This window comes from Chiroxiphia lanceolata, chromosome 5 (genome assembly GCF_009829145.1).
Source record: "Chiroxiphia lanceolata isolate bChiLan1 chromosome 5, bChiLan1.pri, whole genome shotgun sequence".
Lineage (NCBI taxonomy): Eukaryota > Metazoa > Chordata > Aves > Passeriformes > Pipridae > Chiroxiphia > Chiroxiphia lanceolata.
In genome coordinates this window covers 551,740-574,663 of record NC_045641.1, presented here as the reverse complement: position 1 = coordinate 574,663, position 22,924 = coordinate 551,740, and the positions used below count along the sequence as shown (strand labels likewise).

General features: G+C 57.5%; 1 protein-coding gene across 1 annotated transcript in view; it reads left to right on the top strand.

Moving 5' to 3' along the window:
* The window catches only part of SHANK3 (SH3 and multiple ankyrin repeat domains 3), a 242,417-nt gene that overhangs the window by 187,460 nt on the left and 32,033 nt on the right, over positions 1 to 22,924 (top strand). The window contains 3 exon segments of the mRNA XM_032688085.1: positions 4,521 to 4,645; positions 17,077 to 17,212; positions 20,517 to 20,597. Coding sequence (XP_032543976.1) covers positions 4,521 to 4,645; positions 17,077 to 17,212; positions 20,517 to 20,597 — 342 coding nt within the window.

The window sequence follows — 22,924 nt, the reverse complement described above, 5'->3', positions numbered from 1 at the left end:
ACCAGGTTATTCCCAAAGTTCCAAGGTTATTTCATCTTGTGGTTTGTGTGTCTCCTGATGCAGCTGATCCCATGGGAAGGAGACTCCATGCTGATCCCCTGCAGGGCTCAGTTTGCTCCTGATACTTCCCAAAGCATCCATCTTTTATCACCCACCTCTCCCCAGGCAGGAGCTTCACCTGCATCTGCCTCAACACGGGATCCACACCTGTCTTTCCAGGTTTATCCCACCTTGCCACAGCTCCCAGATCCTGCTGCTCATGGAGCAAGTGCCTGCCCTGGTCCCCAGAGCCCAGAGACCCCCATTATCCTCCTCTGCCCCTCAGTGCCCCTCCTGTGCCCGGTGTTGGTCCCACCTTGGAGCACAATTCCAATGAGGAGCAGCTGAGGGAGCTGGGAAGGGTCTGGAGCAGCAGGAGGGGCTGAGGGAGCTGGGGGGGCTCAGCCTGGAGCAAAGGAGGCTCAGGGGGGACCTTCTGGCTCTGCAAGTCCCTGCCAGGAGGGGGGAGCCGGGGGGGGTCGGGCTCTGCTGCCAGGGAACAAGGGACAGGCCAAGGGGAAACGGCCTCAGGCTGGGCCAGGGGAGGGTCAGGTTGGATATTGGGGAAATTCCTTCCTGGAAAGGGTTTTCCAGCCCTGGCACAGCTGCCCAGGCAGGGATGGAGTCCCCCCTTCCCTGGAGATTTCCAAGCCCTGTGGATGTGGCACTTGTGGGGCAGTGGTGGCCTCGGGGGAACAGTTGGACTTGATGTCTTGGAGGCTTTTCCAACCTCGGGGATTCCAGGATTCCCTGATTCCACCTGGTTTTGCCACGTTTCCTCACAGGAAGGTTCCAGTTTGCTGTTCAGCCTCAGCTGTTGGGTTTTCATCCCAGCCAGAGCCACTGGGATCACAGACACTTGGATCCCTCAGGGAATTCCATAAGGGCTCGGCACTTGCCGGGATCTGTGGGATCAGTGGATCCTCTGAGAGTGGTTTAGTCCTTTCCTGTCCTGTGAGAAGCTCAGGACCCCCTTCCCAACCCTGGAAGGATGTTGCAGGAAGTGCAGTCAGAGCTCAAGGATCTTCTCGTTGGTCTGGGAAGTGGGGATGTTGTTCCCAAGCCCTGCAGCAAGACTTTGGGATACAACACTGGGATCATCATGGAAATGAAGACCTCACCGATGGTTTCCAGACCTTGGCTCTTGTGCAGAGGAGTCCTGGGACACTTGGTGACCCTCAGGAAGGACAGGAATTGGGACTGGGGGTGTTGGGTCATCCCTGTTGAGGGTGGTGTGATCCTTGTGGAGATCTAAGGGAAAACCGGGAACAAGGCCCAGCAGAGTCTGGAATTTGGATTATCCCACTCTTTTAGAGGAACCTTAGGAATTTAAGCACTCAGGAGCTGATTTTAATTCCCTGCCCCAAGGAAAGGGGGGTGAGGAGCAGGAAAGGCCTCGACTGCACAGACCCTGCTCAGGAATAATTAAAATATCCATGTTGACCACCCCGTTCCCAACAGGGGGTTTGGTGCCTCCAGGATGGGGTTTGGTGGCTCTGGGAGGAGGTTTGATTCCCCTAGGATGGGATTTTATGCCCCCAGGAGGAGGTTTGGTGCCTCCAGGATGGATTTTGGTGCCTCCAGGATGGGATTTGTTGCCCCCAGGCCTTCCTGGTGATCCAGCTCTGCCAGGTCTTCTCCCACAGCTGGAGTTGGAATTCCTGCTGTGGGACAGCCCACACTGAGGGGGTTTTAAGGCCAGGAGGTGTCCAAATTGCACAACCAGAGCTGTGGTGGCTCCTTGAGAGGTGCAAATTCTGCTTCCTGAGATTGAAAGTTGTTGGGAGATTTAAAGTCGTTGGCTTTGGCAAAAATCTTTGGGTGGCCCTGGATGGGCTTTAAGGTCCCTTCCAACCCAAACCATTCCATGATTTTTGTGACCATGGGGGTCACAGCTTCTCCATCCACTGCCTGCCATGGATGTTGAAGACACTGGGAACAGTCATCCCTCCAAACCTGCTCTCCAAGGAGAAGAGGTTTAATTCATGTTTAAGTCCATTTTTAGAGCTTCTTTCCCACTCCCTGTGACCAAATCCTGGGACTCCAGGCAGTGTCGCTTCCCCTGTCTCCGTGTGTCCCCATCCTGGATTAAATGGTGCTCCTGGGGTTTGTTCCACGGGGATACAGCTCTTAATTCAGGATTCAGCTCTTAATTCAGGATTCATTTTCTTGTTTGCTGAGCCTTTAAGGCCCCAGTGACACTTTCCCAGCTCGTGTCTCACGACGTGCACTCGCTGCAGGTTCCAGCCCACGGGAAGTGCTGTGCCTGGAGTGACACGTGGATAACACGGAGAGAACAGGCTGGGAGCTGGGATCTGCTCTGCTAACTTTATCTGAATGCCCTGTCAGGTGATAGCTTGGATTATATCCTTGCCCAGAGAAGCTGTGGCTGCCCTTGGATCCCTGGGAGTGTCCAGGGGCAGGTTGGATGGAGCTTGGAGCAACCTGGGCTGGTGGAAGGTGTCCCTGCCCATGGCAGGGGTGGCACTGGATGGGCTTTAAGGTCCTTCCAACCCAAACCATTCCATGATTCCGTGGTTGCACCTAAATCAGGAGGTCAACTGCTGAAGGTTTCTGGTGTCCCCAACAGCAGGAGAACGTGGAGCTGCTGGAGAGAGTCCAGAGGAGGCCCCGGAGATGCTCCCAGGGCTGGAGCCCCTCTGCTCTGGAGCCAGGCTGGGAGAGCTGGGGGGGTTCCCCTGGAGAAGAGAAGGCTCCAGGGAGAGCTGAGAGCCCCTTGCAGGGCCTAAAGGGGCTCCAGGAGAGCTGGAGAGGGACTGGGGACAAGGGATGGAGGGACAGGACACAGGGAATGGCTTCCCACTGCCAGAGGGCAGGGAGAGATGGGATATTGGGAAGGAATTCGTGGATGGCAAGGTGGTGAGGGATGAATTTCCCAGAGCATCTGTGGCTGCCCCTGGATCCCTGGAAGTGTCCCAGGCAGGTTGGACAGGGCTTGGAGCAACCTGGGCCAGTGGAAGGTGTCCCTGCCCATGGCAGGGGGTGGCGCTGGATGGGCATTAATGTCCCTTCCACCCAAACCATCCTGGGATTCCATGAATTCCCAAGAGCATCCTTGGTGGCTGAGGCAGGATTTTAGGATTTTGATCTGCTTTAGGATTTTTCCATTGGGAAATGCAGCGGGGGGTGGGGGGAGCAGCCACTGTGATAACACAGTTTGCTCACATCAGTCTCCTTCTCCTGGCTGGGAAACCAATTAAATTGTCATCTGTCCAACTCCACCCTCCCCAGGGATCAGGATTTGACTTTAACATTTCCGTGGCTTAATTCGGGCGCGTGTGATCCGGGAGGGCAGCGCCGGGTCCCGCCTCGTGCTGCTTTTCCACAGAGACCATATGTCTCATTAGCATTATGGAAATAATTTACTTGACATTCACAGCATTTGAATCTCCCCTCTTCTGGTTTTCAACCCTCCAGGTCTTTTTCCCACCTCGCACCTCACACCCCTTCTCCACTCAGGTCTGGCCTAAGGGGCGCCCCTTGTTTTGCACCAAATCTCGGTGGCTCTTTGAACTCCAGAGCGCTCAGGGAACTTGCCGGTCAACGCTGGGCCAGGGGGTTGAATTTATCACCGGGGAGGTCCCTCGGGAATCGAACATTCCGTTGGCATTTCTAAAAATAGGGAGGGTGACTTGTCAGCTCTTTGCCGCTTGGCTCCCGTGGAAGGGGAGGAGTCGTGGAAAGCTGTTGGTGAAAAAGCATCTGAGATGGTTCAGCACATTAACATCCTGTCAGGAGAAGTTGGTCTTGGGGTGGTGCTGGGCCATGGAGTGCAAAAAATCTTGCCTAAAATATGTAAATAAAGAATAAAGGAGGAATTGTCTTTGTGTGCGTGAAATCAGGGTCTACAGACTCTGAAATGGAGGAGAGTGTGGGTGGCGTTGGCTGGAGTGACCTGACATCAAAGGAGATGCACTCCAAGGCTGTCCATGGGCTCTCTGATTCATCAGGGGGTTGACACAGCTCTTAAAATGCATTTTTGGGATAATTTAGGGGCATGAGAACTTGTCTGGGCCTGATGATCCAGCGCAAAGGAGGCTCAGGGGGGACCTTCTGGCTCTGCAAGTCCCTGACAGGAGAGGGGAGACAGGGGGGGTTGGGCTCTGCTGCCAGGGAACAAGGGACAGGCCAAGGGGAAACAACCTCAAGCTGTGCCAGGGGAGGGCCAGGTTGGATACTGGGAAAAATTCCTTCCTGGAAAGGGTTTTCCAGCCCTGGCACAGGGTGGAGTCCCCATCCCTGGAGGGATTTCCAAGCCCTGTGGATGTGGCACTTGGGGACAGGGGTCAGTGGTGGCCTTGGCAGAGCTGGGGACGGTTGGACTCCATGGTCTGATGGGCTTTTCCATCCCAATGATCCCATGGCTGGGAATGCCCTGGACGGGCACTGAACGCGTCTGAACCAACACAGGGGCTTTCTCGGCCACCCCCTCAACCCCTCCCTGCCTTTGTGTTTTGCAGCTGAAACCCCGATCGAGGAGTTCACCCCCACCCCGGCCTTCCCAGCGCTCCAGTACCTGGAATCAGTGGACGTGGAAGGAGTCGCTTGGAGAGCGGGGCTGCGCACGGGGGACTTTCTGATCGAGGTGAGTGTGGCCACGGCGTCCTCCAGGGCCCGCCTGGTCATGGGGTTCTTGTCCCCCATGAGGTGTTTTGGGACGTGTGGCCTCTCCCAGGCGGGTGGTGGCAGCTGTGTCACTCGTGACGGGGACATTTCGGCTGCTCCCCCAGCAGAGGCTGATTTAAGGAGTGGTTCTGAAGAGGGAACCACTTGATCAGTTGGTGCTTTAGGGCTTGGAGGAACGTGGAGGAGATGTTGCTGTGGGACCTGCAGGTGACAATGGTGTCCTGAGCTGGGTGGGTTTGGGGTGAACAGGCCAGGTCTGGGTTTCTGAAGGCCGGAGAAGAGGTTCTTCCAGTGAGGCAGCCAAAGAATGGTCAAAGTGTTGGTCACTCGGTTGGTCTGTTCCGTGTCTTGGTTCCAAAGGATCCCAGAGAGTTGGTTTCCAACAAGGATGTGCAGCGTTGGGGCAGGAAGGGATGTGGGACAGATCCTTCCCCCTTCCAAGGGAGTGCTGCTGGCAGGAGGGGTGGGATGAGGCTGGACGGATGTGGAGTCTGTGGAGTGACCATGGATTAGCACAGCCTGGGGGTGACCTGAGGAGAAGGACTTGGGGTGTTGGTGGGTGAGAGGCTGGACATGACCCAGCCCAGAACTCCCCGTGCCCTGGGCTGATCCCACAGGGATCATGGGCAGCAGGGCAGGGGGGGATTCTGCCCCTCTGCCCCCTCAGCAGAGACCCCCCTGCAGAGCTGCTCCAGCCCTGGGAACAACAGCAGGAGGATGTGGAGCTGCTGGAGAGAGTCCAGAGGAGGCCCCGGAGCTGCTGCCAGGGCTGGAGCCCCTCTGCTCTGGAGCCAGGCTGGGAGAGCTGGGGGGGTTCCCCTGGAGAAGAGAAGGCTCCAGGGAGAGCTGAGAGCCCCTTGCAGGGCCTAAAGGGGCTCCAGGAGAGCTGGAGAGGGACTGGGGACAAGGCCTGGAGGGACAGGACACAGGGAATGGCTTCATACTGAAAAGGGGGAGATGTGGGATTTTGGGAATAAAACTGAACTGGTCTTACTGGCACTGCTGGCACGGGTGGGTACTGGTGCTTGGCCAGCTCAGCTCCGGTGATTTGCTTTGGGGAGTCTGAAGGTTGTGCTGAAAACTGGATATTGGGAAAATTCCTTCCTGGAAAGGGCTGCCCAACCCTGGCACAGCTGCCCAGGGCAGGGGGGGAGTCCCCATCCCTGTGGATGTGGCACTTGGGGACGTGGGGCAGTGGTGGCCTTGGCAGGATGGTTGGGGATGGTTGGACTCAATGGGCTCAGAGGGCTTTTCCAGCCTAAATATATCTTTTTAAAAGGCTCTTTTCCATGGATATTTCTCACCCCTGTGCCAGGGAGGTGGCTGAGGAGCCCCCAGCTCCCACCAGGGCTCTGTGGGACCTTTCTGGTAATCCTTTTTCCTCGGCCATGGAATGTTTAGTTGATGGGAAGGCTGCAGGGTCAACGATCCCAAAACCTACAAACCCTTCCAGAGCTGATTCCTTTTCCCACTCAGGCATTTCAGGAATATCACAGAGCAGGGGATTCAGGAACTTTCAGGTGCACGTGGGGCGTGGGGAGCGGGTCGGTGGGAGAACCTCGGCCCTCTCCCCTCCTTCCCAGTTGGATGTTGAGCTGCAGAATAAAATAACTGTGCTTCCTGGTTCCCATTCCCTCTGGAGCAGCAGGAGGAGCTGAGCTGACCACCCCCGTGGCTGCCAAGCGTAAGTGGTTTCCCGGGAAGGGAAGCTGGAGGTGGCTTTAGAATGAGCACAGCAGCTCTGCCGCAGTGGAGAGCCACATTCCAAGGGGGATATTCCAAAAGGGAGATGTTGGCACAGAGCTTGAAACCCTCGGGCAGGTCTCTGGGAACGCCCTCGCTGACCTTTCCAGGTGTTTGGATTAGGGAGGTGTTCGGTTTAGGTGGAAAGTGTGTGGGATTTTGGAGTTTGATGCCTCGTTTCTAACCTGAGACTGTCCTTTAGAGGTTAAATGAAAGAATTAATTAAATAATTATTAAATGAAGGTGAAATTAATCTTTATTCTTTTAGCTTTAAGGGTTTCTTAGTCCTGGAGGTCAGTGCTGGACAGGGAAGGAGGTGTAAAGTGATTCCACACTGGAGTGAGCAAATCCCAATAAAGAATTGGATCAGCCCCCTGGTCAGCATTCCAGACCCTTGGGATGAGGCAGTGGGAGAGGATCTCTCCAGGCCACCCCTGGTCAGCATTCCAGACCCTTGGGATGAGTCAGTGGGAGGGGATCTCTCCAGGTCACCCCTTGTCTGCATTCCAGACCAGGTGGGAAGCCCTGAGAGGCGTTTCCAGGTTGGGAAGTGTTTGGTGACAGGGACAGTCTCCACGTGAGAGCTGCTGGATCAGCTCTGGAGCCACAAATGGCTCCTTCCTGCAGGGACCAGTGGCAGGACACTGCCTGGATCTCAGAGCCCAACTGCTGGGGACAGGAAAGGGGCAGGATGGACCACCTGGAGCAGGATCTGACCCACACATGGATCCCCCAGGCCATGGACCCTCGGTCTGTCCAGTCCTGTCTCCAGTTCCCAGATGTCTCTGGCACCAACACAAACCAGTTCCCTGCTGTCAGCTCCAGCCTTTCCAGTAGCCAACTCTCAAACCAGTCTGGTCACTCCAGTAGCAAGTTCCCAGCACTCCCAGTCTCTCCAGTAACAAGTTCCCAGCACTCCCAGTCTCTCCAGTAACAAGTTCCCAGAACTCCCAGTCTCTCCAGTAACAAGTTCCCAGCACTCCCAGTCTCTCCAGTAGCTGCCCAAGGTCTTCCTGCATTTGGTCCTCTCACAGCACCTCCGAAGGTCTGGCACCATCCCAGGATGCTGTTCCTGGCATTCCAGGATGAGTCCCACAGCCCTGCAGGCAGCAGTTCCTGTAGGACCACAGGCTGACACGGAGAGATCTCCCCATGGACTCATCCCAGGGGCCTGGAACAGGGATGGAGACTCATCCCAGGGCTCTGGAATGCAGAGCAGGGGTTACCTGGAGAGATCCCCCCCAGCTGCTCTCAGCTCTCCCTGGAGCCTTCCCTTCTCCAGGGGAACCCCCCCAGCTCTCCCAGCCTGGCTCCAGAGCAGAGGGGCTCCAGCCCTGGCAGCAGCTCCATGCCTGCCTCTGGATTCCTCCAATGGAGGCAGCAGCTCTTCCAAGAATTCCCTGACCTGTTGCTTCCCCACTGGCTCCTGTTCCATTGTCTGCTCCCCTCTGAGCTCTGGGAGCTCACTTTGTCCCTGAACACTGAGACAAAAAGCCAAGCTAAGCCTGACTTTGGTCCTGTCTAACTCCTCCACGGCTGATTTTTCATCTGCAGAGTCGCATTTTCCCTGAACTTCCTTTTGGTGCCACTGTGCCACTAAAAATATCCCTGTTCTGCCTCAAGTCTGCTCTCAGTCTTTGCTCCAGCTGGGCTTTGCCCTTCCTGACGCTGTCCCGGGTGCTGGAGCTGTGCCTGTGTGCCTGTCACCACATTCCTCAGAATCCCAGAGCCCCTGAGGCTGGAAAAGCCCTCCCAGCCCATGGATCCACCCTGGGCCCCATCCCCACCTTGGCCCCCAGCCCAGAGCACTGAGTGCCACGGCCAGGCCTTCCTGGGACACCTCCAGGGATGGGCACTCCAAACCTCCCTGGGCAGCCCCTGCCAAGGCCTCACCACCCTTTCCACCAACAAATTCCTCCTCAGTCCCAACCTGACCCTCCCCTGGCCCAACCTGAGGCCGTTTCCCCTTGGCCTGTCCCTTGTTCCCTGGCAGCAGAGCCCGACCCCCCCCGGCTCCCCCCTCCTGGCAGGGACTTGCAGAGCCAGAAGGTCCCCCCTGAGCCTCCTTTGCTCCAGGATGAGCCCCCCCAGCTCCCTCAGCCCCTCCTGCTGCTCCAGACCCTTCCCAGCTCCCTTCCCTTCCCTGCACACTCTCCAGCCCCTCCAGGTCTCTCCTGTCTGAGGGGCCCAGAACTGCCCCCGGGATTCCAGGGGGGCCTCCCCAGTCCTCCAGGTGTGGATCAGCAGGGATCCAGGTCCCCAGGGGATGGAGCTGCCAGCAGCTCTCCGGGTGTGGATCAGGAGGATCCCATGTCCCCACGTTGCCTTTGGAATTCCCCATCCCTGGAGGGATTTCCGAGCCCTGTGGATGTGGCACTTGGGGACAGGGGTCAGTGGTGGCCTTGGCAGTGCTGGGGGATGGTTGGACTCAATCTCAGAGCGCTTTTCCAACCTCAGTGATTCCATGATTCCATGAAAAACATGCCAACAGTTACACCATCAGGCAATTCCTGCTCACCTGAGGACAGTGGGACGGCTCCAGGCCGGGGAATTGCCCAGTTTAGGACTGGATTAGACCTGTCAGTGTGGGGGACTTTTTAAAAATCCAACCAGGATTCCAGAGCACAATCCATAGTGTCCAGCCTTGTGTCTCCCCTTGAGCCTGTCAGGGTTTAAATCCTGGGTTTTCTTCCTGTGGTGTAACAACAGCCTTTGTGTGTTCACTTCCATGTTGGACACTCATTGATCATTTTGAAGTGGGCACCCAGGACTTGGGTTGACATATGGAGATAAATCTGTGGGTATAAATTATTGCAGTGATATAAATTTGCATGTTTTCACTATTTAGGACTGGATAACACAGTTGTACAAAAGGTTTAGTTAAAGGAAATGGGAATTAATATCGAGCTGGGATCTCAGAGCAGTGAGAAGCTTCTGGGGCAACCCCAACACCACCAGGGGAGGTTTAGGTTGAATTTTAGGAAATATTTCTTTGTGGAAAAGGTTGGAAAGCAATGGAAGGGGCTGCCCAGGGTAGTGGTGGAGTCACCATCCCTGAGAATGTTCAAAAAACACGTGGATGTGGCACCTGGGGACATGGACATGGTGGTGGTTGGTGGTTGGACTTGATGATCTTAAAGGTCTTTTCCAACCTCAAGGATTGTGTGATTCCATTATTTTGTTGTTGTTTCCTTGTGGGTGAGGAAAAAACCTGCTCTGGCCACGGTCACTCCCTCGGGGAATGTGTCCTGGGAATCTCATGTGCTTTGAATATCTCCTCTGGAGCCAGGCTGGGAGAGCTGGGGGGGTTCCCCTGGAGAAGAGAAGGCTCCAGGGAGAGCTGAGAGCCCCTTGCAGGGCCTAAAGGGGCTCCAGGAGAGCTGGAGAGGGACTGGGGACAAGGCCTGGAGGGACAGGACACAGGGAATGGCTTCCCAGTGCCAGAGGGCAGGGTTAGGTTGGATATTGGGAAGGAATTCCTGGCTGGGAGGGTGATGAGGCCCTGGCCCAGGTTGGCCAGAGAAGCTGTGGCTGCCCTGGATCCCTGGAAGTGTCCAAGGGCAGGTTGGAATAACCAGGGACAGTGGAAGGTGTCCCTGGAGTTGCAGCTGGGTGGTCTTCAACGTCCCTCCCAACCCAAACCATCCCGTGATCCCAGTCGTCAAAATCCGAAGGTTTTTTGAGGACATGCTGCTAAATGGAGCCCAAAAATCAGGGGGGGAAAAATCTGCTGGGCAAGACTTCACCCACTGGAGTGTGGGGATGAAGGAGAAGGGAAGCATTCCCGGATCCCTCCCTGCTGGAAAGGTTAGCAAGGAAAGGAGAAGGAAATGCGGATAATTTGAGCTCCAGTGTGTAGGAGGTTGGGAAGAGGAGCCAAAGGAAATATCAAAGGCCAGTATTTAAAGATAATAAGAAATTTTAGAGCATTAGGAGATGAAAAAAAAAAAAGGGGCTGGTCGAGCTCCATTTCCATATGCAAATGATAAAATTGTATATTCTGGTGCAAAAAAAAAAAAGGAAAAAAAGGCAGAAATGTTCTGCTCTGAGTTTGGAACAAATCAGGAGGATGTATCTCTCCATATGATGTGCTTGGAACAGAAAGTTTCCCAGCTGTAACCAAGGAGAAAGTGAGATAGTATTTGCTAAAAATAAACAGCCCCAAATTAACAGGCTTGAATAACAGATCCCAAAGTATCTCCAAGAGCCTCGCTGAGGGGCTGTCTGCTGGTGATGCCTGGGAATCGTGCTCATCCCTGACATTCCGAGGGCTGGGTGGAGGGACTGTGTCATCCTGATATTCTGGAGGGGATGAAATGGGTGATTGAGGAAATTGGAGTGTCAATAACGAGGCAATTAATTAAATCAGCGAAGAATTAGAGATGGAAAATACAATTAATATCCCCGGGGGGGTTCTGTGGGAGCTGGAGCTGGAGATGCACCTGCTCCATGGAATCCTGGGCCTTCGTGGAGGAGGTTTTGGATTCCTTGGTAACTCTGGGGCTTAGGTACAAATAAAGGAATTAAGATTGGGAGACCTTTGCTCCCCACAACTCCCTGACAGGAGGGGGAGCTGGGGGGGGGTCGGGCTCTGCTGCCAGGGAACAAGGGACAGGAGGAGAGGGAACGGCCTCCAGCTGTGCCAGGGGAGGGTCAGGTTGGATAATGGGGAAATTCCTTCCTGGAAAGGGTTGTAAAGCATTGGAATGGGCTGCCCAGGGAGGTTTGGAGTCCCCATCCCTGGAGGGATTTTAGAGCTCTGTGGACGTGGCACTTGGGGACAGGGGACAGTGGTGGCCTTGGCAGCGCTGGGGAGGGTTGGACTCGATGTCTCAGAGGGATTTGCAGCCTCAGTGATTCCATGATTCCGTGGTTTCTCTCAGTGTTCCCAAACCCCGTGTCCATATGGATTGGGGGTATCACAAACAGCAGAGGAGCTGCTCCAGGGCAGTGGGATTTTCCCATTCCAGCAGACCCTGCCAGGTGATGTGGCTGCAAGCAAGGAATGTAGGTTGGAGGGCTGGGAATTACCCTGGGAAGAGGGAATTCAGCAAAGGCCAGGTTTCTCCCGTGTTATCCATGGTTGGCTGTGTGGGATGTGGCAGATCCTTTGTGTGTGAGAAGGACAAACTTCCAGAGCTCCATGAACTTCCCATCTGGTTGGAGCTCTGGAGGATGGATCAACCCTCCCTTCGTGATCCAGCCCTGTGGGATGGATCCAGCGTTGCCAGGCAGGACTCTGAAGGGCTCTTGGAATGACTCACCAGCTGGAAAGTGGTTTGAGGCTCAAGGAATCCACCTTGATCAGCCAGAGAGGGACGGAATTCTGGAGTGTGGGTATGGAATTCCATTGCCAGTCTGGAGGGAGGCAGCTCAGTGCAGGTCTCAGCACATGGGCAGAGATTCCCTGGATAAGCACAGCCATGGATTGTAGTGAAATCCCATTTCTGCACCAGTGCATCCTGTGCCCAGGGAATGGGAGTGACCGGGAGGGCTGGGAAAGACAGCTCAGGGCTCAGGTTCTCAGCAGGAGCATCTTGGGATCTGGGTCATCCTGCATCCTCTCTCCAGGCTGGAATGTTGAGGTTGGCATTCCAGAACACTCTGTTCTCTTCCTGTTGGTGAAGGTTTGCCCCCAAAGCCCCCGAGCTGTACCATGGTCTGTGTTTGTCCTGGTTGGTGGCCCTGTCCTGGTGTTGGGCCAGAATGGAGCTCTGGAGCAGGACAGGCTCAATTCAGCCTCCAGGGCTTCTTTTCCTCCAAGGAACTTCTTATTGCCAGGAATGTGGGATTCAGGTGTTTCACTGATAGGTCAGGCTTCTTCTGTACAGACATGGAATGAGGGTATGGACAAGGTGCCACATGGGATCCCAGGATGGTTTGGGTTGGAGGGACCTTAAAGTTCGTCCAGTGCCACCCCTGCTATGGGCAGGGACACATTCCACTAGCCCAGGTTGCTCCAGGCCCTGTCCAACCTGCCCTTGGACACTTCCAGGGATCCAGGGGTAGCCACAGTTTCTCTGGGCAACCTGGGCCAGGGCCTCCCCACCCTCCCAGCCAGCAATTCCTTCCCAATATCCCATCTCTCCCTGCCCTCTGGCACTGGGAAGCCATTCCCTGTGTCCTGTCCCTCTAGGCCTTGTCCCCAGTCCCTCTCCAGCTCTCCTGGAGCCCCTTTAGGCCCTGGAAGGGGCTCTCAGCTCTCCCTGGAGCCTTCTCTTCTCCAGGGGAACCCCCCCAGCTCTCCCAGCCTGGCTCCAGAGCAGAGGGGCTCGTAGGACTCAGAATCCATGGAACTCATCCAGCACCTGCAAATCTGTGCCAAAAAGAAGAGCTCAGGCTGGAAAAGGAACATGGAAGAATTCCTTGCTGGAAAGGGGGTCAGGCCTTGGCAGGGGCTGCCCAGGGAGGTTTGGAGTGCCCATCCCTGGAGGTGTCCCAGGAAGGCCTGGCCGTGGCACTCAGTGCTCTGGGCTTGGGGCCAAGGTGGGGATGGGGCCCAGGGTGGATCCATGGGCTGGGAGGGCTTTTCCAGCCTCAGGGATCCTGGGATTGAAAAAACCCAACTGAATCATGGTCAGGAGAAGGGGGACTTTGTCTCCCATGACAGACTTCCAAGCTTCACCTCCTGGTCAGCTGGGAGGGATCAGGCTGAGTGGGAGATGTCCCACGGGAGCAGATGATGGGCCATTAGCCCAGTTCCCCCTCCCTGACAGTGGCATTACAAGATTAATTGTAATTAATTAAGGAGATTACTTAAGGAGATCACATTTCCTGGCCATTCCAAGTGGTCCATTGCCCTTGTCCCTTCCAGATTCCAATGTCATGGCACTGGCCACATCAGCAGGGCTGTCCCTGCTTGGTCCTGTTGCAGTCTGGGCACGGACCTGCTCTCTGGGAATTCATCCCAGCCCTCTCTGAGTCTGCCAGTGCTGATCCTCTCCGTGGCTCCTGTGGCCTCCAGCTCCTGTTGCTGTGGGATTTGGGGGTTGCAGGACCACCCCCACTGCCTTGGTGGGGTTTGTAAACCTTGGCCATGCACCTCCCTGAGGCATCTCCAAACCAGAAAGTCATGGAACCACAGAGTCGTTGAGGTTGGAAATGACCCTTAATATTGTGGAGTCCAATTGCTCCCCAGCACTTCCAAGGCCACCACTGCCCCATGTCCCCAAGTGCCACATCCACACAGCTTTTCAGTCCCTCCAGGACTGGTGGCTCCCCCCCTGCCCTGGGCAGCTCGTTCCAGTGGTTGATATTTCCAGCCTGGCTCCGTAGGGAAGTTTGCTCCATCCCCTTGACCATTTTAATCGCCCTTTTCTGGTCCTACTCCACCTCCACCTCTTCCTCCTGGAGATGCTGAACCAGAGCAGCTCCCAGCACATGCAGAGCCCCCAGTGACACGTCTCATCTCCCTTTCCACCTCTTCCCTGGTAGCTTTTGTTGCCTTTTTTGGCTGCTCCTGTGCACCAAACTCACAATTTCAAGAGCTCAATATCAACTCCAGGACTGTCTGGAGCTGGACCCACCAGGTCCACGTCCAGCATCATGCTGGTGGCTCCTCCCTGTGCCTGTATCTGTCTCCCTTTCCTCTCAGTTTGGGATCATCCTGGATCTCCTCAGGGTCGATGCCTCGTCTGGCTGCTCAGTTTTTAATGCCCAGGTTGTGACACATTTCTCTCTGTAATGTTTTGAAGAGCCTTTCTGCACGATTTGACTCATGATTTATTGTCTCCTTCCAAACCTAAAGCAAGAGCAGGGCATCCTCGTTAGGCCCTGGGTCCAAAAAACTGGAATTTTTCCTTATTTCTGTGCGTTACCGGAGTCCTCCTGCCTGGCTCTGCTCAGGGAGCTGGAGTTGATTGTTTTGTTCATTTTCTGCCTCCTCTTTCGTGTCAAAGTGCTTTTCTTCCTCCTGTGGGAGATGGAGTTGTGCTCCCAGAGCTGACATTCCATACTGGAGGAGGGGGTGGCTGATCTCGGATCACCTGCACTCAGCAGCTGCTCTTCCCTCTCCATCTCCACACACGGGGTCTCTTGTGGCTTCTCCAGGCTGGGATTGAGGCTCCTTCCCACTGGGAAGTGCCCGAGGAGGGTTTGGTGGGAGCTCCCCTCCCTGGGGGTGCAGATCCAGCCCCGGTTCTGGGTGATCTCAGCGCCAGTTTCTCATCCCAGACTGACTCAGCTCTGAGGCAGAGACGGAGCAGGGAATGTTCACACCATCTTCTGAGAGCTCAGCTCGCCTCCCCAGCACACCATTCCCTCCGTTTGGGTCTGGAATTTTGCCAAAAACTTTGCTCCGAGGAGTTGTTTGTGGCTCTGAGGTTCACCCAGGGCACCCCCAGGAACTGGGGCTGGATCAGGGTTTGTGTTTGTCAGAAATTGGGGGGGTTTTTCCCAGACTGGGGAGGCCCCCCTGGAATCCCGGGGACAGTTCTGGGCCCTCAGACAGGAGAGACCTGGAGGGGCTGGAGCGTGTGCAGGGAAGGGAAGGGAGCTGGGAAGGGTCTGGAGCAGCAGGAGGGGCTGAGGGAGCTGGGGGGGCTCATCCTGGAGCAAAGGAGGCTCAGGGGGGACCTTCTGGCTCTGCAAGTCCCTGCCAGGAGGGGGGAGCCGGGGGGGGGTCGGGCTCTGCTGCCAGGGAACAAGGGACAGGCCAAGGGGAAACGGCCTCAGGCTGGGCCAGGGGAGGGTCAGGTTGGGGCTGAGGAGGAATTTGTTGGTGGAAAGGGTGGGGAGGCCTTGGCAGGGGCTGCCCAGGGAGGTTTGGAGTGCCCATCCCTGGAGGTATCCCAGGAAGGCCTGGCCGTGGCACTCAGTGCTCTGGGCTGGGGGCCAAGGTGGGGATGGGGCCCAGGGTGGATCCATGGGCTGGGAGGGCTTTTCCAACCTCAGGGATCCTGGGATTCTTGCACAGTCCAAGCAGTTGCCTGACGGGTCTCCCCCATGATCAGCTTTCCTGGGTGACGTCCATCCCTGACCTCCTGTGTCATTCCAGCTTCTTGGCTGCTTTTCTTCCCTGCTTTCTGCAAGGTGTCATTCCTGGCCTGGTGGGAGGTGTCCTTGCCCATGGCAGGGGTTGGAACTGGATGGGCTTTAAGGTCCCTTCACACCCAAACCATCCTGGAATTCCATGATAAAAGCTGGAAGCACCGGGCTGTTCCAGGTCTATTCCCTGGGAAGGAGCAGGGTGATGTCCCAGTGTCCCATGCAGGTGACAAAACCCTTCCCAGGCCATCAGTAACCGAAGCTCTGAGCATTTTCCAGGTGGTGGTTTTCCAATATTTGCAGTTTTCAGCTGTGTGATCCTGGGGCAGTGCCAGGATTGGCAGAGCACTGGATTTGGGAAGAGGCAGAGGGATGATCCAGTTATTTCCCAACCTGTGAGGGTGAAATCATTTGCTGGCAAGAAAATTAAACAATCAGGTGCTGGAGGCAGTGGATAAAGGGTTAAAAAGGAGGATGTCATTGCCAGCAGAAAACTTCATAAAGGAAATTTGGGATCATTTGGGAGGAGGATATACAGGATAACCACGCTCTGGGATTCAATCCATTCCACCCCATTTGTCCAAAAAAACCCCAAGATGAAGAGCTGATTTCACCAGAGGAGGTTGGTAATTGGATCAGAGTCACATTTTCTGAGGAAAACACGTGTTTTGGTGAAAATGGAATCGTTATGGAATCAACTATGAACAAAATTGGATCAATGGGATGATTGGATATTTGAAGTAAAAGGATTATTTCCGAAGCTTTGCAGCTCTGAAAACAGGGATGGTCCATTTCAGAATTTAGTTCAGCACCGAAATGTGACCCAGAGTGAGGGTCTGTGAGACCCTTGTGTTCATGGAATCATGGAATCACCGAGGTTGGCAAAGCCCACGAGACCAAATCCAACCGTCCCCCAGCACTGCCAAGGCCACCACTGCCCCATGTCCCCAAGTACCACATCCACAGGGTTTGGAAATCCCTCCAGGGATGGGGACTCCAGCCCTGCCCTGGGCAGCCCTTTCCAGGAAGGAATTTTCCCAATGTCCAGCCTGACCCTCCCCTGGCACAGCTGGGGCCTGTTTCCTCTTGTCCTGTCCCCTGTTCCCTGGTTACTCCCTGTTCTGGCTCCTCGGTCCATCCCCCAGTGCTGAGATTGCCTTTTCCAGGTTATTTTTGGGTCGGTGCCTCAGAGCTGTTGGATCAGTCGCTCTTCCAGCACCTCTGGAACACCCGAGGCACAGCTCAAGTCCTGCAGATCCAGGAGCCTCATGGAATCATGGAATGCTTTGGGTTGGAAGGACCTTAAAGCCCATCCAGTGCCACCCCTGCCATGGGCAGGGACACCTTCCACTAGCCCAGGTTGCCCCAAGCCCCATCCAACCTGGCCTTGGGCACTTCCAGGGATGTTGAACCCTTCCAGGGATGAATTAGTGCCCAGGAAAAACTGGGAAACACCCATTTTTTAGTTGATCTGCCTTGTCAGCTCAGCTGCAAGGGGGATGTCCACCTCCTCCAGAAAAGGTTGTGGTCACTGGCAGGTGACTTCCAAGAGTCCCGGGCTGAAAAAAACCCAGGGAGAGGTGCAAAATAATGTGGTTTTGGGGGTGACATCCCTAAGTTTTCCCGACAGGCAGCTCTCACGGTGTCTCTGCTCTGCCCCAGGTGAATGGTGTGAACGTGGTGAAGGTGGGGCACAAGCAGGTGGTGTCCCTGATCCGGCAAGGGGGGAACCACCTGGTGATGAAGGTCGTGTCCGTCAGCCGCAAGCCGGAGTCGGAGGAAGTGGTTCGGAAGAAGGGTAGGTGTGAATCTCGGGATTCCCTGGGCCGGGGGGACGTGTCACCCAGGGGTGGGAGCCACCAGAGGGTCTGTAGTGGCACCAGTGAGGAGGGACGGCGCTGGGAAGGGTGATGTGGCTGTGCCAGGCACGGGCAGCTCTGAGTGGGAAGCACCGGGATGCGCCGACGGCTGCGGGTGGGGCTGATGGTCCGGGGAGAAGAACAGGCAGAGTAAAGCTCAGAGTAAAGCTCAGCAGAGCTCAGAGTAAAGCTCAGTGTCCCCTGAGCTACTGAGTCCCGCCTAACCAACCAGCCACTGAACAGGCTCTGTCCTGACAGCCCATTAAAACCGAGTTTTCCAAAGCCAGGCACTGGAAAACCTGCAGTTCAACACCAGGGATCCGAGCGGATCAGGAGGAAGGAAAAGTCATCAGGCTCCCTTTTAGTTTTCACTGGTGCAGATACTTCTCACAAAGCTGAGCATTCTGCTGCCATTGCGTTTTGAAGCCTTTGGGGTTTTTTTTTTATGAGGCTGAAGACAACAGAATTTAATGTTATTGAAAAGTGGAAGCTGAAATCTGGGAAAATGATATTCCTCAGAAAGATGGAAGTTCCTGACCTAAGCTGGTTTTATCCAGGCAGGACACACAGTTCATTTTGGAAACAAAATTACTGTTATTAAAAAATGATGCAGGTGGTCAGGGGGGCTCTGGCAGATCCCAACCCCTGCTGGGATGCAGGACACCAGCTCTGTTTTCCCACCGGAGCCAAGGTTGGAGCCAACTCCTTGGGATCAGCTGCTCCACATGGTGCTGGAGAGCAGAGACCCCCTTCCCTGAGGGGTGTCAGGGTGGGGAACAGGCCCCGGGGGTGTTGGGGGCAGGATGGTGCCCACAGGAGCTCAGGGGGTGCCGGGATGGAGCCTGTGCTTCCTCAGGGATTTGAGCACCTTGGTTCTCTCCAGCTCTCACACAGAAATGTGGCACCAACACTAAGGTTGTTTTCCCTGCAGGCCTTAAACTGGAGGAGGGCAGGGTTAGGTGGGATATTGGGAAGGAATTCCCGGCTGTGAGGGTGGGGAGGCCCTGGCACAGGTTGCCCAGAAGCCGTGGCTGCCCCATCCTGGAATTGCTCCCATCCCTGGGGGCTCCTTTGGCATGGATGGTCCCAGGGCTGCTGGTCACCTGCTGGGACCCCTGGGCTTGGGGACACCCACGTGGGGAAGGCAGGGACACGGGGATGGGAGACAGACACGGCTGTGTCCAGGAGGGACACACCCTGGAATCCAGCTGTGGTGGGCAGGAGGGTTTTGGAGGGATTGCAGCTGGGAATCCCACACTGGGAATGGGATGGAGGGGACAGGAGAAGGGGGGAGGGAGTGGGGGGACAGGAGCAGGGGGATGGGAACATGGAAGACAGGAGCAGGGGATGGAAACAGGAGAGACAAGAGGAGGGGAATGGGAATGAGGGAGACAGGAGCATGGGAATGGGGTGGCAGGAGCAGGGGGATGGGAACGGTGGGGCCAGGAGCAGGGGAATGGGAGCACAGGGGTGGGAGCAGGGGGCTGGGATCAGGGGGATGGGAGCACAGGGATGGGGGCCAGGATCAGGGGGATGGCAGCACAGGGATGGGAGCACAGGGATGGGAGCACAGGGATGGGAGCAGGGGGCCGGGATCAGGGGAATGGGAGCACAGGGATGGGAGCAGGGGCCGGGATCAGGGGGATGGGAGCACAGGGATGGCAGCACAGGGATGGATGGGATCAGGGGGATGGGAGCACAGGGATGGCAGCACAGGGATGGATGGGATCAGGGGAATGGGAGCACAGGGATGGGAGCAGGGGCCAGGATCAGGGGGATGGGAGCACAGGGATGGCAGCACAGGGATGGAAGCACAGGGATGGAAGCACAGGGATGGATGGGATCAGGGGGATGGGAGCACGGGGATGGGAGCAGGGGCCGGGATCAGGGGGATGGGAGCAGGGGGAAGGGAGCACAGGGATGGGAGCAGGGGCCGGGATCAGGGGGATGGGAGCAGGGGGAAGGGAGCACAGGGATGGGAGCAGGGGGAAGGGAGCACAGGGATGGGAGCAGGGGCCGGGATCAGGGCGCTCCCAGCACAGCACGAGGGGCGAGGGGGAGGGAGCAGCTCCGCTGGCACCGAGAGCTGCAATTATGTTGTCACGGCACAAAAGCGGAGCCGTGGGAAAGGCTGAGCTTGGGAATCAGCCCTGGGACCCCCGGGGGTGCCACTCGCCCCTTCTCCCGGTGCTTCCAGCCCCGCAGCCGGGGAGCAGCCGCCTGGCACTGCCCGGTGCCTGCTGCCCATTCCTGGAGCCCAGAGCTGGGTGGCCGCTCTTCCAGCGTGGAGTTCGGGGACCGGAGCCGGGTCCCCCGTGCGGGACCCCCCGTCTGCAGCGGGGCCGGGGGGCTCAGACCCCCCTCGCCCCCTCCCCGGGGTGCCGGGGGCCTGTGTGGGACTGGCTCGGGCTGAATCCGCCCCGTTGGGTCCCTGATGCAGCAGCAGAGCCTGGAGCTCCAGTTGCCATGGCAATGCCTGAGCGTTGAATCCAGCATTGTCAGCGAGCGAGGAGGAGGAGGAGGCACCCAAGTGAAGAGGAAGAGCCTTCAACTCATCCCCGTGCCGGTGGGCTCACGGCTCATGGCAGCCCGGGATAGGGAGCCCTCGGGGCCATTCCCACGGCCCGGCCCGGCCGCCACGTGTCCCGGTTGTCCGTCGTCGCCGAGCCGGACGCCAGCGCTGCCGTAGGGCCGGAGCGAGCGGAGCATCATCCCGGCCCCGGGCACGGCGGAGGAGGGTGGGTGGGCTGCGCTCCGGGGGCTGCGCCGAGGCGGGAAGGACAGACGAGGCGGGAAGGAAGGAAGGAAGGACAGCCGGAGCCGGGCCCCACCGGCCGCGTTCCTCCCTCCCACCCCCGGCCATGGCGGGGCCGTGACAGCCGAGCCCCCGCGGGCGGGCGCTGCCCGAGCCGGGCTTGACTCGCGGGGGGCTCCCGTGGCCGGAGCCTCTCCCAGGGGGGAAGGCGCAGCCCAGGGACATGACTTGGACTCTGCTCCTCGGCTGAGGGCTCCACGTTCCTGCGGGAGCTCCGGGGGCCTCGCCCCGTGCCCGGGACTGTGGCACCGAGACCATGAAGAAGTTCGCTTCCACGCGCAGCCTCAATAAGATCCTGCAGCAGTGCGACTCCTCATCCCGCGAGTACGAGGAGATCCAGGCTGTGGAGAAGAAGTGGCACCTGCATCTGGCCACTCCTCGTAAGTTCCTGGACAAGAAATGCAAAATGCCGTCTCTCTTCCTTTCAGCTCCGCCGCCTCCCAAGAGAGCGCCCAGCACCACCCTGACGCTGCGGTCCAAGTCCATGACGGCCGAGCTGGAGGAGCTGGGTAAGGGCGGGGGGCTCCGCCGGGCACGGGGGGCTCCGCCGGGCACGGGGGGCTCTGCCAGGCACGGGGGGCGTGGGGAGCCAGGGCTGGAGCTCTCCTGGTGCCCGTTTTCCCGGATTGCTGCATGAGCGGGAGCGCCGGGCGACGTTGTCCTGCTGCGCCGGAGGTGCCGTCGTGCTCGGAGGGGTGTGGGGGGCTCGGAGCCCGTGATTGCAGGATTAGGGGTGCGGGACACCCCCCCCCAGAGCCACCCACCCCTCCGGTGTCGCATCCCCGCGGAGGCGGCCGGGGGGAGCACGTTGGGTGTCTCCGTGTGCTCGTGGAGGGCTCGCCGCCCCCAGGCCCGGCCAGCAGGAACCCTCTTCTGAACCCTGCTCCTGAACCCTGCTCCTCTCCCTGATCCTCTCCCTGATCCTCACCCTGCTCTTCTCCTGTTCCTCTCCCTGTTCCTCTCCCTGCTCCTCACCCTGCTCCTCTCCCTGATCCTCTCCCTGATCCTTACCCTGTTCTTCTGTTCCTCTCCCTGTTCTTCTCTCTGCTCCTCACCCTGCTCTTCTCTCTGTTCTTCACCCTGCTCCTCACCCTGTTCCTCTCGCTTCTCCCTCTCTCTCTTCCTCCCCCTGCTCATCTCCGGGCTCCTCTCCCTGCTCCTCTCCCTGTTCACTCTGCTCCTCTCTTTGTTCCTCTCTCTGCTCCTCTCTTTGTTCCTCTCTCTGCTCCTCTCTTTGTTCCTCTCCCTGCTCATCTCCCTGTTCCTCACCCTATTCACCCGACCCCTCTCCCTGCTCCTCGTCTTCCTCACCCCTTTCCTCACTCCGTCCTCTCTCTACTCCTCACCCTGTTCCTCTCTGTTCCTCACCCTGCTCACCCCACTCCTCTCGTTCTCCTCGCCTTCCTCACTCCTCTCCTCTCTGCTCCTCACCCCGTTTCTCACACATTCCTTACCTTCCTCTCCCTGCTCCTCACCCTTCTCTCTTCATTCCTCTCCCTGCTCTTCACCTTCCTCACCCTCTCCTTACCCTGCTCCTCACCCCTCTCCTCTCTCCACTCCTCTCCCTGCTCCTCACCGTCCTCACCCTGCTGTTATCCCTGCTCCTCACCCCTCTCCCTCTTCATCCCTCTCCTCACCCTTTTCTCATCCCTCTCCTCTCCCCTCTCCTGTCCTGCTCCCACACACCCGGCAGCCCCAGGGTTTTATTCCCCCCTCTCCGGGCAGGTGCCACCCTGCGCCAGGTGAGCTCCAGGTGAGCTCCAGGTGTGGTGCCATCCCCTCTCTGCCCTCCCCCCGTGCCCACAGCCATGCCCACCCTCTCACACTCCACGGCCTGCCCACGTTTCCAGCTGCTTTGCTCTCCGGCTGGAGCTCCATGTTCCCGGATTCCCTGAAAGCCTCTCCACCCCCACCCCTTCCTCACTTCCCTGGGCCGGAGCCCCTCGGTTCTCCTGGCCCTTGTGGCCACCCCGGGAGTGTCCCCAGTGTCACCCACCAGTGTGGGGGGGCTGTTCCCTCCCCTTGGTCCCTCCCCTCTCCCCAGGGGTGGCAGAGGTGCCACCGGAGGGGTTGGCAAGTGGGACAGCGGCCACGTTGCCCTTGTGGCTGGATGGGCAGTGGGAGATGTGGAGAGACCCCCTTGGGGTGGCCATGGAGAGACCCCCATCCCGGGGAGACTTTGGGGCATCCGTGTGCCCTGGCACAGGTTGGCTCTGCCAGGAGAGGTGCCGGGGCTGGCACAGGAGGGGGGAAAGGCTGCCACCCCCCGAGGGCACCGGCAGAGCCAGAGGAGCTGTTGCCGTGGAGATTTAGGGATTTTCCCTGTGGGAATGTGCCCTCCTGCACCAGGAGGGTGTAGGGATTTTCCTTGTGGGAATGTGCCCTTCTGCACAAGGAGGGTTTAGGGATTTTCCCTGTGGGAATGTGGTGGTGTGGCCATGGCACAGGGTCCAGTCTCGGCTGGGAGGGACCCCCTGGAGCACAGGAGCCTTGGCAGGACCCCACATCCCCCTGTTTTTCCATGTCCTTCCTTGCTTCCCTCCCTCGGTGTGTGACCAGGATTCCCAACCCTGTGGGCTCCTCAGAGGAGCCAAATCCAGTGCAGTTGGGACAGATCTTGGCATTCCAGGGCTGGAATCAGCCGTGGTCATTCCAGGGCTGGAATCAGCTGTAGTTTATTCTACGCTGCTCTCTCTGTCCTTATTCCCACCCTGGTCTGCTCCCTGCATCTCCAGACCTTTATTCCCAAGCCAAAGGCTCTCTCTTTACCAGGATCCATTCAGAACGGCCCCTTTCTTCCACTTTTTGCCCTTCCCTGTGTCCAGACCCATCCCAG